The sequence below is a fragment of the Stenella coeruleoalba genome (assembly GCF_951394435.1).
Source record: "Stenella coeruleoalba genome assembly, chromosome: 12".
NCBI lineage: Eukaryota > Metazoa > Chordata > Mammalia > Artiodactyla > Delphinidae > Stenella > Stenella coeruleoalba.
The window spans coordinates 40863754-40881819 of NC_137158.1; the positions used below are offsets into that span (position 1 = coordinate 40863754).

Genomic DNA, 18066 nt, shown 5'->3' on the forward strand with positions numbered 1-18066 from the left:
ACAGAGACATGGTTAGTAAATGGTAGCTGGTGCTAATAACAAAAGCAAAAATGATCACCTCCTAAGATCAAAGAGCATCAAGTATTCTAGCAAAGCTTCCTAGGCTCTATAACCTCTAATTTAGACTGATGAGAATGTCCTGGAAGACTACACATCATGACAGTGGCTAAAGTAGAAAATCCTATTGAGTGAAGTTATGTTCCCTGCCATCCCAGGAAATACAGTCATGGAAGTATCTTCCTTTGCCCTGTGAATTGGGAAGGTAGTGAAATCACTGAAATTTTACAGTTCTCAAAAATTAAAGTAGGCTAATTATAATTCTACAAAGGAATTCTAAATTTACATTTTAAAGCAAGCTTTCATTCTAAAAATTGTGCTGGTAAATTGTTTTGTGTATAAACAATTTTCTGTTTCTTTCAGTGTGGTTATGAGTTAATTTATTTAACATTGACTATAATCTATTAAGTAGAATACATTTCTAAAATATTTAAATTACAGAAAGGAAAATAAAATGATTTGGGAACATTTAAAAATTATCTGCTAAGATGGTTTAAAAGAGCTCTCCAACAAACATACAAAAAAAGCCCAGAATGACAAGGTAAAGCTATTTTAAATTTTCAGATTTTGGAACCCTTCTAAACTACATGATTAGAATGCTAGTGCATTAAGTGGAGTTGTGTCTTATTCAAGGGTTAGACTCAGAAATTGATATATCCAAAATTATCCTTGAAAATCCCTTAGGAGGCCAGTACATTAGAGTCTTAGAGAATCATGTTATGTGGGTGGCTTGTGTTTCAAAGCTGTGTTGTCTTTTAGAATATATACTTTTCTCTCTGAACCCTAGAGTCAAACTCTTTTAGAGGGGTGCTCAGATGATGAACTTATGATCAACTGAGAAACCAGCAAATTCACACCACGCATGTAACGCTCACTCCAGAGCATATACTCATTGAAAGTCAGGCGGAATTGTCTATACTGTTTATAGAGTAAATAGTCATTTTTCTTTCTTTTACTGCTGAATTTATTATAGTTGAATTTGTGATAATTAACTTCGTAAAGACAAAATTCCACAGTATATGATTATGTATTTATTTTAAAGTTTCATCTGAATTTTTGTCTAATGTTTTTGTCATTCACATAGGAAAGAATGATGCTATACTGTGCTATTCCTTTACTGGCACAGTACAGAAGTACAGATAATGGATTCTGAATTAATGCACAGTATAGTAGGAAGCTATCGTAAACCTCCAGAAAGAGTGTTTGTTCCATCAATCGCCCAGAGTGTTGAATCATCTCAGACTCACTATTCTGTGAACTTAGAAGTTACCTCTCCTAAAATGCTTCGTAGTCCAAATAGCCAAGGTAATGCTAATATAAAATCTTATTTAACATTAGGGGAATGGTACAAAGTATGTTATACAAAACTTTTCATTTTTATATAGAAAATAAGATGATTGTGTATTTAACTAATCTTAGTAAAACTGCTCATTTTGACTCTGTTTCTTAAAGTTTCTGTAAACTTAAGTTACTTAACATTTTTTTATTTTGGCTTCTTCAGCTATAAGATGAAAATTAATATAACCAGCTAAGCACATATTACAGGCTTATCATTAAAACGTCATTAGAAAATAGGAAAATACTCTCTGAAGAATAAAAGGTCAGATTTTCAGAATCCTTCTAATAAACAAGATGATTAGAATACTAATGAATTAAGTAGAATTGTCTTAGTCAAGGATTAAATTCAGTAATTTCATATATCTGAAATTACCCTTGAAAATTCTTCATGAATCCAGTACATTGGAGTAACTACAAAATACAAGTAATATAACTTTTAAAATACAAGCTTAGGAGGATCTTAAAATTGAATTAGGAAAACATTTATGACTCCAGGCATACCTACACCATTACAAATTACTTTCTAAGATGATGATAGTCACGTTGTTTTTTAATCTTTTATAATAATGGTTGCCATTATTAAATAGACTGGCTTTGTGGAGCAAAGCAACTGAAGAAATAATAATCCAAATCAAAAAATAATCTCTAGCAGACATCTTTCTAATTGGATATAAACTATTTGAAAGTTAACTTATAACATTTATTTATATTCAATTATCTCTAGTTTTTTATAATTTAAAGTTGTAACTGAGAAGAAAATGTAAGACAATATTTGAAAATTTTATAACTCTGAGCTTATCTGAATCATGAAGATATTAATATAGCTGAAAAGAAATCACAGTAGTACATGTGTAACACTTATAATCTTTCAAGCCTGACATCAGTTAAACCACTAGGTTGTAATTTTTTCTTAATGGAAGAAACTATGTTCTATCTCATATGTCCTAATTATTAACATTATATCTTGGACAAAGAAACAATAAATGTTTCTGGTTTGACTGAAACTGAATACATGAAGAACTGAGAAAAACTTTTAACTTTAAACCTAAGTTTCCTTGTTAATTAGTGGGCACTATATTTTAATTTTCTTTATCCATGCTCATACTCTTATGCCTCCCAACCTTCCTCCCTTTCTCTCCCTCTCTGTCTCTCTCTCTCTCTCCATATACATATATACACACACACACATATATACATATACACATATCTTTTTGCCTTAATTTGAATATATTTATTTTATTAAATTTAGTGATTATTAGCTTTCTCATATCTCAAATTTAGGAAAGTACTAAATACAATCATAAATATATTGTTTTTGTAAGATATGTTAGAATTTGTCCCTCTTTAAAGTTTTGTCACTTTTCTTTTTGATGAGGAATATAAATTACTTATTTTTTTTGGTTCACTAACAAAAACATACTGCTCACTTTTATATGCTACTATGATTGTTAAGTGTTCAAAAATTCTCACTTAAAATATCAAGCAAATTTTTTTTCAACAGCTCTTATTTTAGCCTTAAAAACTCTTCAGGAAAAGATTCATCGTTTAGAGTTAGAGAGAACACAAGCTGAAGATAACCTGAACATTCTTTCCAGAGAAGCGGCACAGTATAAAAAGGCCTTGGAGGATGAAACAAAGGAGAGAAATCTGGCACATGAGGAACTAATAAAGCAGAAAAAAGGTAAGAACATTCAATAGTTCTCAGAAACAAGTGGTTACCAAAGTTTACAACTTAAAAATAATAAGCCCAGTCTAAGAAGATTTACTCAAATATCTTTGTTCTTATATGCATTCGAACATTGAGGGCTTGTTCTCAGACATTTTGGTATTTGCATTAAATGGATGTAATTTTGAACTTACCTCTATTATATCTGTTATCCCAGTTCATAAATTTTTGAGATTAAAAGAAAAATTAGACAAGTTGTGTTTAAGAATTATAATATTTTCAGAATACCAACAAAATGCAATATGTTATTAGCCCATAATATAATTGGAATACTTCATATTTTCACTAGTTTTTTTTTAATTAGAAAATATAAAGCAATACTAGTAATTAAACAACATAAAACAATAAAAATTAACTTAAAAAATTATATTTAACTTAAAAGATTAATTGGAAGAAATGGACAGGTAGGTGGAGGCTTCTGTGGAAATTATGAAAAGGACTTCTGGACATCTGTTTTAGAGATATAGAACATAAGTTCTTTATATAATTTCACTTAAAAATTGTGGCTTTTTTTCCCTTGTAACACTACATCACCCTCATAAACAAGGTTCAAATTTGTGTTTCAACTTATAAATAGAATGAAGAAATGGGGAGGAAAAAAAAACATCCCAAGGTAATTGGACAAAAGTAGAAGAAAGAGCTGAGGAAAGTAACGAATTAAAGAATTAGAACGAGGTTGCTTATTATAAATAGAATTAACTGTGCAGTTAGTAGTCGAGAACAGAGGAAAATGGGAATGGTAGAATGCATATACCTGAGTTTCCTGAAAGAGAAGAAATGTATTGTTAGGAAAGAGACTTTAGGTCCTCTATTTTCCAGATGGTGTTGTTTCCCAGGAAGAGCCAGGTTTTTTGTTATCCCACAGGTCACTGACATCCTTCCTTTTCAGAAGTATGCCCTCTGGGAGTTTATGAGGAGGCAACGTTAAATTGGTTATATATAATTAATGAGATACACACAAAATGTATGTTCATAACTTTGGGAGAGTCAATATTTAGAACTAAAGAACTCTTGAACTTTTAGCTGTTGATTGAATTCATAGAATACATTTCTTGTTATAACTCTCTGATCTATGTGATAACTAACTGACTCATTACTTTTTCTTTTTCATAGATATAAGTATGCAGTTAAGCTCAGCCCAGTCTCACTGTACCCTTCTAGAGAAACAACTAGAATATACAAAGAGAATGGTTCTCAATGTAGAGCGAGAGAAGAATATGATCCTAGAACAACAGGTGACCATATTTTCTATAGTAATATAATATAATATATATTTTTTGTTGTGTATTTTTTTTAACAAAGTGAATCAGTTATACATATACATATGTTCCCATATCTCTTCCCTCTTGCGTCTCCCTGCCTCCCACCATCCCTATCCCACCCCTCCAGGCGGTCACAAAGCACCGAGCTGATCTCCCTGTGCTATGTGGCTGCTTCCCACTAGCTATCTACCTACGTTTGGTAGTGTATGTATGTCCATGCCTCTCTCTCGCTTTGTCACAGCTTACCCTTCCCCCTCCCCATATCCTCAAGTCCGTTCTGTAGTAGGTCTGTGTCTTTATTCCTCTCTTACCCCTAGGATCTTCATGCCTTTTTTCTTAAATTCCATATATATGTGTTAACAAACAGTATTTCTCTTTCTCTTTCTGACTTACTTCACTCTGTATGACAGACTCTAGGTCCATCCACCTCATTACAAATAGCTCAATTTCATTTCTTTTTATGGCTGAGTAATATTCCATTGTATATATGTGCCACATCTTCTTTATCCATTCATCCGATGATGGACACTTAGGTTGTTTCCATCTCCGGGCTATTGTAAATAGAGCTGCAATGAACATTTTGGTACATGACTCTTTTGGAATTATGGTTTTATCAGGGTATATGCCCAGGACTGGGATTGCTGGGTCATATGGTAGTTCTATTTGTAGTTTTCTAAGGAACCTTCATACTGTTCTCCATAGTGGCTGTACCAATTCACATTCCCACCAGCAGTGCAAGAGTGTTCCCTTTTCTCCACACCCTCTCCAGCATTTATTGTTTCTAGATTTTTTGATGATGGCCATTCTGACTGGTGTGAGATGATATCTCATTGTAGTTTTGATTTGCATCTCTCTAATGATTAATGATGTTGAGCATTCTTTCATGTGTTTGTTGGCAGTCTGTATATCTTCTTTGGAGAAATGTCTATTTAGGTCTTCGGCCCATTTTTTAATTGGGTTGTTTGTTTTTTTGATATTGAGCTACATGAGCTGTTTTTGTATTTTGGAGATTAATCCTTTGTCCATTGCTTCATTTGCAAATATTTTCTCCCATTCTGAGGGTTGTCTTTTCATCCTGTTTATGGTTTCCTTTGCTGTGCAAAAGCTTTTAAGTTTCATTAGGTCCCATTTATTTATTTTTGGTTTTATTTCCATTTCTCTAGGAGGTGGGTCAAAAGGATCTTGCTGTGATTTATGTCATAGACTGTTCTGCCTATGTTTTCCTCTAAGGGTTTGATAGTTTCTGGCCTTACATTTAGGTCTTTAATCCATTTTGAACTTATTTTTGTGTATGGTGTTAGGGAGTGTTCTAATTTCATTCTTTTACATGTACCTGTCCAGTTTTCCCAGCACCACTTATTGAAGAGGCTGTCCTTTCTCCACTGTACATTCCTGCCTCCTTTATCAAAGATAAGGTGACCATATGTGCGTGGGTTTATCTCTGGGCTTTCTATCCTGTTCCATTGATCTATCTTTCTGTTTTTGTGCCACTACCATACTGTCTTGATTACTGTAGCTTTGTAGTATAGTCTGAAGTCAGGGAGCCTGATTCCTCCAGCTCCGTTTTTCGTTCTGAAGATTGCTTTGGCTATTCGGGGTCTTTTGTGTTTCCATACAAATTGTGAAATTTTTGTTCTAGTTCTGTGAAAAATGCCAGTGGTAGTTTGATAGGGATTGCATTGAATGTGTAGATTGCTTTGAGTAGTAGAGTCATTTTCACAATGTTGATTCTTCCAATCCAAGAACATGGTATATCTCTCCATCTGTTTGTATCATCTTTAATTTCTTTCATCAGTGTCTTATAATTTTCTGCATACAGGTCTTTTGTCTCCTTAGGTAGGTTTATTCCTAGATATTTTATTCTTTTTGTTGCAATGGTAAATGGGAGTGTTTTCTTGATTTCACTTTCAGATTTTTCATCATTACTGTATAGGAATGCCAGAGATTTCTGTGCATTAATTTTGTATCCTGCTACTTCACAAAATTCATTGATTAGCTCTATTAGTTTTCTGGTAGCATCTTTAGGATTCTGTATGTATAGTATCATGTCATCTGCAAACAGTGACAGCTTTACTTCTTCTTTTCCGATTTGGATTCCTTTTATTTCCTTTTCTTCTCTGATTGCTGTGGCTAAAACTTCCAAAACTATGTTGAATAAGAGTGGTGAGAGTGGGCAACCTTGTCTTGTTCCTGATCTTAGTGGAAATGCTTTCAGTTTTTCACCATTGAGGACGATGTTGGCTGTGGGTTTGTCATACATGGCCTTTATTATGTTGAGAAAGGTTCCCTCTATGCCTACTTTCTGCAGGGTTTTTATCATGAATGGGTGTTGAATTTTGTCGAAAGCTTTCTCTGCATCTGTTGAGATAATCATGTGGTTTTTCTCCTTCAGTTTGTTAATATGGTGTATCACGTTGATTGATTTGCGTATACTGAAGAATCCTTGCATTCCTGGAATAAGCCCCACTTGATCATGGTGTATGATTCTTTTAATGTGCTGTTGGATTCTGTTTGCTAGTATTTTGTTGAGGATTTTTGCATCTATGTTCATCAGTGATATTGGCCTGTAGTTTTCTTTCTTTGTGACATCCTTGTCTGGTTTTGGTATCAAGGTGATGGTGGCCTCATAGAATGAGTTTGGGAGTGTTCCTCACTCTGCTATATTTTGGAAGAGTTTGAGAAGGATAGGTGTTAGCTCTTCTAAATGTTTGATAGAATTCGCCTGTGAAGCCATCTGGTCCTGGGCTTTTGTTTGTTGGACGATTTTTAATCACAGTTTCAATTTCAGTGCTTGTGATTGGTCTGTTCATATTTTCTATTTTTTCCTGATTCAGTCTTGGCAGGTTGTGCCTTTTTAAGAATTTGTCCATTTCTTCCAGGTTGTCCATTTTATTGGCATAGAGTTGCTTGTAGTAATCTCTCATGATCTTTTGCATTTCTGCAGTGTCCGTTGTTACTTCTCCTTTTTCATTTCTAATTCTATTGATTTGAGTCTTCTCCCTTTTTTTCTTGATGAATCTGGCTAATGGTTTATCAATTTTGTTTACCTTCTCAAGGAACCAGCTTTTAGTTTTATTGATGTTTCCTATTGTTTTCTTCATTTCTTTTTCATTTATTTCTGATCTGATTTTTATGATTTCTTTCCTTCTGCTAACTTTGGGGTTTTTTTGTTCTTCTTTCTCTAATTGCTTTAGGTGCAAGGTTAGGTTGTTTATTCGAGATGTTTCCTGTTTCTTAAGGTAGGATTGTATTGCTATAAACTTCCCTCTTAGAACTGCTTTTGCTGGATCCCATAGGTTTTGGGTCATCGTGTCTCCATTGTCATTTGTTTCTAGGTATTTTTTGATTTTGTCTTTGATTTCTTCAGTGATCACTTCGTTATTAAGTAGTGTATTGTTTAGCCTCCATGTGTTTGTATTTTTTTTACAGATCTTTTCCTGTAATTGATATCTAGTCTCATAGCGTTGTGGTCGGAAAAGATACTTGATACAATTTCAATTTTCTTAAATTTACCAAGGCTTGATTTGTGACCCAAGATATGATCTATCCTGGAGAATGTTCCATGAGCATTTGAGAAAAGTGTGTATTCTGTTGTTTATGGATGGAATGTCCTATAAATATCAATTAAGTCCATGTTGTTTAATGTATCATTTAAAGCTTGTGTTTCCTTATATTTATTTTCATTTTGGATGATCTGTCCATTGGTGAAAGTGGGGTGTTAAAGTCCCCTACTCTGAATGTGTTACTGTCAATTTCCCCTTTTATGGCTGTTAGTATTTGCCTTATGTATTGAGGTGCTCCTATGTTGGGTGCATAAATATTTACAATTCTTGTATCTTCTTGGATCGATCCCTTGATCATTATGTAGTGTCCTTCTTTGTCTCTTCTGATAGTCTTTATTTTAAAGTCTATTTTGTCTGATATGAGAATTGCTACTCCAGCTTTCTTTTGGTTTCCATTTGCATGAAATACCTTTTTCCATCTCCTTACTTTCAGACTGTATGTGTCTCTAGGTCTGAAGTGGGTCTCCTGTAGACAGCATATATATGGGTCTTGTTTTTGTATCTATTCAGCCAATCTGTGTCTTTTGGTGGGAGCATTTAGTCCATTTACATTTAAGGTAATTATCGATATGTATGTTCCTATTCCCATTTTCTTAATTGCTTTGGGTTCGTTATTGTAGGTCTTTTCCTTCTCTTGTGTTTCTTGCCTAGAGAAGTTCCTTGAGCATTTGTTGTAAAGCTAGTTTGGTGGTGCTGAACTCTCTCAGCTTTTGCTTGTCTGTAAAGATTTTAATTTCTCCATCAAATCTGAATGAGATCCTTGCTGGGTAGAGTAATCTTGGTTGCAGGTTTTTCTCCTTCATCACTTTCAATATGTCCTGCCAGTCCCTTCTGGCTTGCAAAGTTTCTGCTGAAAGATCAGCTGTTAACCTTATGGGGATTCCCTTGTGTGTTATTTGCTGTTTTTCCATTGCTGCTTTTAATATGTTTTCTTTGTGTTTAATTTTTGACAGTTTGATTAATATGTGTCTTGGCATATTTCTCCTTGGATTTATCCTGTATGGGACTCTCTGTGCTTCCTAGACTTGATTAACTATTTCCTTTCCCATATTAGGGAAGTTTTCAACTATAATCTCTTCAAATATTTTCTCAGTCTCTTTCTTTTTCTCTTCTTCTTCTGGAACCCCTGTAATTTGAATGTTGGTGCATTTAATGTTGTCCCAGAGGTCTCTGAGACTGTCCTCAGTTCTTTTCATTCTTTTTTCTTTATTCTGCTCTGCAGTAGTTATTTCCACTATTTTATCTTCCAGGTCACTTATCCATTCTTCTGCCTCAGTTATTCTGCTATTGATCCCATCTAGAGTATTTTTCATTTCATTTATTGTGTTGTTCATCATTGCTTGTTTCATCTTTATTTCTTCTAGGTCCTTGTTAAATGTTTCTTGCATTTTGTCCATTCTATTTCCAAGATTTTGGGTCATCTTTACTATCATTATTCTGAATTCTTTTTCAGGTAGACTGCCTATTTCCTCTTCATTTGTTTGGTCTGGTGGGTTTTTATCTTGCTCCTTCATCTGCTGTGTGTTTTTCTGTCTTTTCATTTTGCTTATCTTACTGTGTTTGGGGTCTCCTTTTTGCAGGCTGAAGGTTCGTAGTTCCCATTGTTTTTGGTGTCTGTCCCCAGTGGGTACGGTTGGTTCAGTGGGTTGTGTAGGCTTCCTGGTGGAGGGGACTAGTGCCTGTGTTCTGGTGGATGAGGCTGGATCTTGTCTTTCTGGTGGGCAGTTCCACGTCTGGTGGTGTGTTTTGGGGTGTCTGTGGACTTATTATGATTTAGGGCAGCCTCTCTGCTAATGGGTGGGGTTGTGTTGTTGTCTTGCTAGTTGTTTGGCATAGGATGTCCCGCACTGTGGCTTGCTGGTCGTTGAGTGAAGCTGGGTGCTGGTGTTGAGATAGAGATCTCTGGGAGATTTTCGCCGTTTGATATTACATGGAGCTGGGAGGTCTCTTGTGGACCAGTGTCCTGAAGTTGGCTCTCCCACCTCAGAGACACAGCACTGACTCCTGGCTGCAGCACCAAGAGCCTTTCATCTACACAGCTCAGAATAAAAGGGATAAAAAGTAGAAAGAAAGAATTAGAAGAAGAAAGGAAGGAAGGAAGGAAGGAAGGAAGAAAGAAAGGGAAAGAAAGAACGAAAGGAGGGAGGGAGGGAGGAAGGAAGAAAGGAGGGAAGGAAGGACAAAAGGAAAGAAAGAAGATAAAGTAAAATAAAATAAAGTAAAATATAAAGTTATTAAAATAAAAAATAATTATTAAGAAAAAATTTTTTTTAAAAAGCAAAACGGACGGATAGAACCTTAGGACAAATGGTGGAAGCAAAGCTATACAGACAAAATCTCACACAGAAGCATACACATACACACTCACAAAAAGAGGAAAAGGGGACAAAATCATAAATCTTGCTCTCAAAGTCCACCTCCTCAATTTGGGATGATTCGTTGTCTATTCATGTATTCCACAGATGCAGGGTACATCAAGTTGATTGTGGAGCTTTAATCCGCTGCTTCTGAGGCTGCTGGGAGAGATTTCCCTTTCTCTTCTTTGTTCTCACAGCTCCCAGGGGCTAAGCTTTAGATTTGGCCCCGCCTCTGCATGTAGGTCCCGGAGGGCATCTGTTGTTCGCTCAGACAGGACGGGGTTAAAGGAGCAGCTGCTTTGGGGACTCTGGATCAGGCACAGAGTGCGGGATGAGCCTGCGCGGCAGAGAACGGCAGGACTTTGCACCCGCCTGAGGCGCGCCGTGCGTTCTCCCGGGGTAGTTGCCCCTGGATCCCAGGAACCTAGCAGTGGTGGGCTGCACAGGCTCCCCGGAAGGAGGGTGTGGATAGTGACCTTTGCTCGCACACAGGCTTCTTGGTGGCGGCAGCAGCAGCCTTAGCGTCTCATGCCCGTCTGTGGGGTCTGCGCTTTTAGCCGCGGCTCGCGCCTGTCTCTGGAGCTCCTTTAAGCAGCGCTCTTAATCCCATCTCCTCTCGCACCAGGAAACAAAGAGGGAAGAAAAAGTCTCTTGCCTCTTCGGCAGGTCCAGAGTTTTCCCCGGACTCCCTCCTGGCTAGCCGTGGTGCACTAACCCCTTGAAGGCTGTGTTCACGCCGCCAACCCCAGTCCTCTCCCTGCGCTCCGACCGAAGCCCGAGCCTCCTATAATATGTTTTTAAAGAACATTTAATGCCATGGGAAGATTGTCATATTAAAAATCTTAAATAGGATATAAAGCTGTATATAGGAAATTTCCAGTTATGGTGATACATACTAGGTTGTTTGGACCAACCTTTTTGTAGAGGAAAACACAAAAAACTGGACAGAAAATTAAAAAGAAAGGGAGGGAGGGAGGAAGAAAGGAAGAAAAGAAAGTACACAAAGGCATTGTAGAGTTAACAAGGTGATGTAAAATCACCAATTCAAAAATCTGTGTGCAGACTTAAATCCAAAGAAGTTGAGCTCTAGAGAGGTTAGTTTCAGGTCCCTTCCTTCTTAGGGCATTTCTGATTCCAGAAGCGTCTGTTGAGAGGCTAAATAATACTTTTGAAAGCCATGGTTATGGGGCTAAGGAAATTTAGAGTCCAGGGCCTGCCAAGAGTAGGAACTGTGGTATATCTTCTGTGCTCTGAATGCTTTGTAATGGTGAACAAGAAGAAAAACAACCCAGATTACAGCTCTGCTCTAGGTTATCAGAGTAATCCAGAAAATCTTAGTCCCCGAAATTGGATTAAAGTTATCCTGGATGGCTAATGTTCCCAAGGACCTCAAATTATTTCTATAAACATCTCTTCTACATAGTGAGAAACTTTCAGTCAAAGATAAACAGGGAGAAGGAGATAAAGCACTATGAAAAGAGATAGCATACATAACAGACTATATAAACACTCTCATAAGTTATCTCCAGCTAGGTACTGGCTCTGGAAGAGAGAGACTTTAAAATAATTATGCTTGCTAAAATCAAGGAGACAGAAGATAGGAACAAAATTTTCAGTAGAGCATTAGAAACCATAAAATGGCAGAGCAGATTTGAGAAAGAACCAAATAAAAATTGTAGAACTAAGAAATACAATAAGTGAAATTTAGAACTTAATGGTGGATCTAATAGCAGATTAGAAGAGATAATTAGTGAACTAGACACTGAAACTGTCCAGATCAATGAAGAGACAAAACAATAGTAAATTTAGAAAAGAGAGTAAGAGGCAGAAGTTAGAGTGAGGTCAAATTTATCTGTGATTGGAGTTCCAAAAGGAAAAGAGAAAGAATAGGACAGAAACAATATTTGAAGAGATAATGGCTGGGAATTTTAAAAAATTGATTTAAAAAAAATCAGACCACAGATTCAAGAAGATAAAACCAAAGTAGGAAAAATAAAAAGAAATAAAAGAAATAATAAGACAAGAATAAAATCCTAAAAGCTGCTGGCGGTGGGGGGAAGGGTATGTTCAAAAGGACAGCAATTAAAGTAACAGTGGACTTCTCAACTGAAAATACTGAATCTGGAAGAAAATGGATATAATTAAGGCAGTAAAAGAAAATAACTACCAATCTAGAGTCCAATGCCTGGGGGAAATATCCTTCAGAAATAAAGGTAAAGTGAAGACATTTTAAGACTGACAAAATCTGAGATAGTTTGTTACTAGGAGATACATTCTAAGGAAACACCGAAGGACATTATTCAGACAGAAGGAAAGGTGTCTTAGATGGAAGGTCAGAGATGCAGGAAGGAATGAAGAACAACGAAGATGGTAAATATATGGGTAAATCTAAATGAATATTGTATAAAACAGCAATAATAATGTTTTATTTATGTATTTAAATATATATAAAGGATTAAAATTAATGAGAACAGAAGCTCATAAATTGGGAACTGGTAAATATAGTTTAAGTGTTCTAAGATCTTTGCTTTATGTTGGAAATGGGTAAAGTACCAGTCAATACTGGATTTTAATGGGCAAGAATTTAATAGGTTTTTCAAGGAACTGGAAAAGTGATTCTAAAATTTATATAAAAAGGAAAGGTCCAAGAGTAGCCAAGCTATTCTGAAGAAGAATAAGGTGAGGTCTTACTGTATTGATGGTACCAAAATTAACATGATAGGGCTTCCCTGGTGGCGCAGTGGTTGAGAGTCCGCCTGCTGATGCAGGGGACACAGGTTCGTGCCCCGGTCCGGGAAGATCCCACATGCCGCAGAGCGGCTGGGCCCATGAGCCATGGCCGTTGAGCCTGGGCGTCCAGAGCCTGTGCTCCACAACGGGAGAGGCCACAACAGTGAGAGGCCCACGTACCGCAAAAAAATAAATAAAAATTAACATGATATTTGTATGGATAGACACCTGAATAAAGGAATAGGATATAGTCAGACACACTTATGTGGAAACTCAATATAAAACAAGGATGCCACTGCAGAACATTGGAGAAAAGTCAGACTTCAGTAAACAGTTTTGGGAAAATTGGTTATCTGTGTGAGAAAAAAAAGCAGAAAGAAATTGATCCCTACCATACACGAAAATCAATTCCAGATGGATTAAAGACTTAAATGTAAACGTTGGAATTTTTAGGAGCAAATACGGAACAATATCCTTATGACCTTGGAGTTGAGGGAGATTTTTTAGGCAAGATACAAAAAGTAACAAAGCAGTAGAAAAGTGGGCAAAGTTATGAAGAGGCATTTTGCAGGATAAAAGGAATCACAAATGGTCATACATTTATAGAAAACTTGATCAATCTCATTAGTAACCAGGGAAATGCCAATTAAAAGCACAAGATATCTATCTATTCACCTATTCACATTTTACCTTATAAAATAACGTAGAAATTCCTATGCTAGCTAAATATTGTAGATCAGTGACTTTTAACCATTTTTTAAATGTTTTTATTGAAGTATAATTTACATCTAGTGAAATACACAGGTCTTAAATGTACAGTTCAGTGATTATTGATAAATGAATATGCTCATGTAATCCATAGTCCTACCAAATAACAGAACATTTTTTAAATAAATTCATTTATTTATTTATTTTTGGCTGCGTTGGGTCTTCATTGCTGTGTGTGGGCATTTGCTAGTTGTGGCGAGTGGGGGCCACTTTTCATTGCAGTGTGCAGGCTTCTCATTGTGGTGGCCTCTCCTGTTAACGGAGCATGGGCTCCAGGCACGCAGGCTTCAGTAGTTGTGGCATGTGGGCTTAGTTGTGGCACACAGGCTGTAGAGTGCAGGCTCAGTAGTTGTGGCGCATGGGCCCAGTTGCTCCATGGCATATGGGATCTTCCTGGACCAGGGCTTGGACCTGTGTGCCCTGCATTGGCAGGCAGATTCCCAACCACTGTGCCACCAGGGAAGTCCAACAGAACATTTTTATCACCCCAGAAATTTTCTTATATCTCTGCCAAGTTATTCCCTGTTCTATACCCACCTCCCAACAACACAACTACTATTCTGATTTATTTTACTTCAGATTAAGTTTGCCTGTCCTAGAACTTCATATAAATTGGATCATAGAAAATGTACTTTTTTGTGTCTGGTTCTTTGGTTTAACATAAAGTTTTTTAGATTAATCCATGTTGCTGTATGTATCAGTAGTTCATTCCTTTTATTGCTGTATAGAATTTCATTATATAGATATGCCACAAGTTGGTTATCCATTTTTCTGTTGATGGACATTTGGCTTGTTTGGAGATATTATGAATAAAGTTTGGAGATATTATGAATAAAGCTGCTATGGACAGTTTGGAGATATTATGAATAAAGCTGCTATGGACATTCTTGTACAAATTATTTTGTGACCATATGTTTTAATTTCTCTTGGACAAATATCTAGTAGTAGAATTGCTGAACCACAGGGTAGGTGTATGTTTATAAGAAACTGTGAAACTGTTTTCCAAAATATTTTCTTCTAAAAGCTTTTTGTTTTCATTTTTTTCCTGTGATCCATCTGCAATTAATTTTTGTATGGTGAGAGGAAATATTCAAGGTTAAATTTTTTCCATGTGGATGCCCAGTTGTTCCAGCACCACTTGTTAAAAGATTTCTTTTCTCCTGTTGAATTCATTGGGCACCTTTGTCAACAATCAATTGGCAAAGATGGAAAAAGTCTGTTTCTGGGACTCTGTATTATCTTTTGGTCTATTCTTACACTAATACCATGTAGCTTTATAATAAGTCTTGAAATCAAGTAGTGTGAATCTTCCAGCTTTGTTCTTTTTGTTGTTATTATAGATCCTTTGCACTTCTATATAAACTTTATAACCAGTGTAACATTTTCTAAAAAATAAGTCTGCTGAGATTTTGATTGGGATATTGTTAAATCTATAGATCATTTGGGGAAAAATTGATAACTCGAAAATATTGAATCTTCTGATCCATGAACATAGTATATTTCTCTATTATTTCAGTCTTCTTTACTTTCTCTTCATAGTGGTTTGTAGTTTTTATGAGAGGTCTTGCACATCTTTTGTTAAATTTATCTCTAAGAACTTTGTATTCTTAATGTTATTATGAGCAATATTGGACTTTTTTTCATTTTTCTATTACTGCATATAAAAATGTAATTGATTTTTATGTGACTTTGTATCCTGCAGCCTTGCTAAATTTATTCTAGTAGTTTTCATATTTTCAAAGGATTTTCTTTATACACAATCATGTCATCTGTGAATAAAGACAGCTTTATTTCTCCTTTTCCAAATTTTTTGGCTTTTATTTCTTTTTCATACTTTATTGCTCTGGCTATTACAGCTAGTATAGTGTTAATTAGGAGTAGTAAGGACTGACATCTTTGTTTTGTTTCTGATCTTTGGGAGAAAGATGCCAGTCTTTCACTAGGATATTACCTCTAGGTTTTTCATAGTTGTTCCTTATCAAGGTGTGGAAATTACTTTCTATTCTTAGTTTGCTAAAAGCTTTTATTGTGAATGGGTATCAAATTTTGTGAATTGCTTTTTCTACATCTAGTGAAAGGGTCATATGATTTTTCTCACTCCTTCTGTTAACATGGTAAGTTACACTGTTTGATTTTCAAATGTTAACCAACATTGCATTCCTGGTATAGACCCCAATCAATCTTAAAATAGTATTCTTTTTTTACATTGCTTGATTCAGTTTGCTAATATTTTGCTTAACTATTTTTGTGCCTTTGTCCATGAGGAATCTTGGTTTGTAATTTTCTTATAATGTCTGGTTTTGGTGTTATGGTTTTGTTGGCCTCATAAAATTAGTTGGGAAGATTCCTTCTTCTATTTTCTGGAAGACCTTGTATAAGAGTAGTGTTATTTCCTCCATAAATGTTTGATAGAATTCAAATTTGATAGATGCTATCTGGGACTGGAGTTTTCTTTAAATGTAAAGTGTTTTTGAATAATGAATTCAATTTATTTGTAACAGAGATTGGGCTACCCAGATTTTCGTTTCTTCTTGTGTCTTTAGAGAAGTCCCTCTTTCATTCCTGATATTACTAATTTGTATTTTTGCTCTTTTTAAAATTATCACTCTACCTATCACTTTATCAACTTTATTGATTTTTTCAAAAAAAATTTTTTTTAAAGTTTTATGTTCTATTTCATTGATTTGCACTTCATTTTTATTATTTCCTTCCTTCTATTTATGTAGGGTTTAATTTGCTATTTTTTCCCTACCTTTGTATGTTAGAAACTTAGATTATTGATTTTAAAACTTTTATTATTTCTTTTTAAATGTTATATCTTGTGATTAAAACTATCAAGTTCACTGTAAACATTGCTTTATTTGCATCCCACAGATTTTGATATTTTGTATTTTCATTATCTTTCAGCTAAAAATATTTTTTAAATTCTCTAGTGGTTTCTTCTTATATTCTATTGACTTCTCTTCTTGTACTTTTTCCCTTCTCCTTCTCCTTTTTAGCACCTTCTCTACAGGTTAAAATATGTGTTCTTAACGTACCACACTCTGCCATGAATTAGTATTAAAACATTCACATGTAATATTAGATCCTTACCACAGTATGCTTCCACTTGTCTCCCTTTGTGCTACAGTTTTCATATATTTTATTTCTACATATGTTATATAACTCACAATACATTGTTTTTGTTTCTGCTTTAAATGATCAGTTTTCCTTTAAAGAAAATTAAGAAACAAGGAGATATTTATCCACATTTTTACCATTCCCAGTGCTTTTTATTTCTTTATGTAGAATCAATTTTTCATCTAGTGTCATTTCCTTTAGTCTGAAGTACTTCTTTTAAAAGTATGCTGGGAATTCTCTTAGCATGTATTTGTCTGGAAAAGGCTTTAGTTCACCATCATTGGTGAACGATAGTTTCACTGGATATAGAATTCTAGTTGATGCTTTTTTTCTTTTAGCACATTAAAGCTGTTCTCTCAATTGTCCTCTGGATTTCATAGTTTCTAATGAGAATTGTTATCTTCATTCCTCTGTGCATAATGTGTTATTTCTCAGGCTGCTTTTTTTTCCTTTTATCACTGGTTTTCCACCATTTGATAATGTGCCCAAATGGGGTTTTCTTTGTATTTATTCTGCTTGGGTTATTTTTTGTTTGTTTTAGATTCTTGAATATGTTAGTTAATATTTTTCATCAAAATTGGAACATTTTTAGCCATTATCCTTCAAATAATTATCCTTGTCTGACTTCTCTCTCCTCTTGTTCTATAACTCCAATTGAATGTTAGACCACAGGTCACCAAGACTCTGTTTATTGGTTGTTTCAGTTTTTTGTTTTTTAATAGACTATTTTTTTAGAGCAGTTTTAAGTTAATAAAAGATAGTTCTCTGTATGTTTTATTCCTCTGATAGTTACTTTGCTATGTTATAGTTAGAGAGGGGGTAAATCAGTGACTGGTTTGGTCACCTTGTGAATAACACCTTTATTTATTTAATACACGTTTCACTGATGATGTTTTCCATAGTAAGAAATACTATATAAAGATACATAGAAGATTTTGTTCCATTGATCTAATATCTTTTTTTACACATTATATTTGTTTTTTAAAAGTATTTTATTTTCTTGTTTTTTGCTCATAAACACCTAAAGTATGTACATGTATGTGCGTGTTTCTTATGACAGATTTATATTATACTTTGAATTCTTAGAAATTGTATTACTCTTGAGCCATTGGCATCACTTGCCAAACTTAGGTTTTGTTTTTTTC

The 18066-nt window shown here is 35.0% G+C and overlaps 1 protein-coding gene across 1 annotated transcript in view; it reads left to right on the top strand.

Moving 5' to 3' along the window:
* Nucleotides 1-18066, top strand: part of CEP57L1 (centrosomal protein 57 like 1) — a 61426-nt gene that overhangs the window by 31991 nt on the left and 11369 nt on the right. Inside the window, exons 2-4 of the mRNA XM_079939415.1 lie at nt 1142-1362; nt 2897-3076; nt 4235-4356. Of these exons, the coding sequence (XP_079795541.1) occupies nt 1200-1362; nt 2897-3076; nt 4235-4356 (465 nt within the window). The 5' untranslated portion in view covers nt 1142-1199. The remainder of the gene's footprint in view (nt 1-1141; nt 1363-2896; nt 3077-4234; nt 4357-18066) is intronic.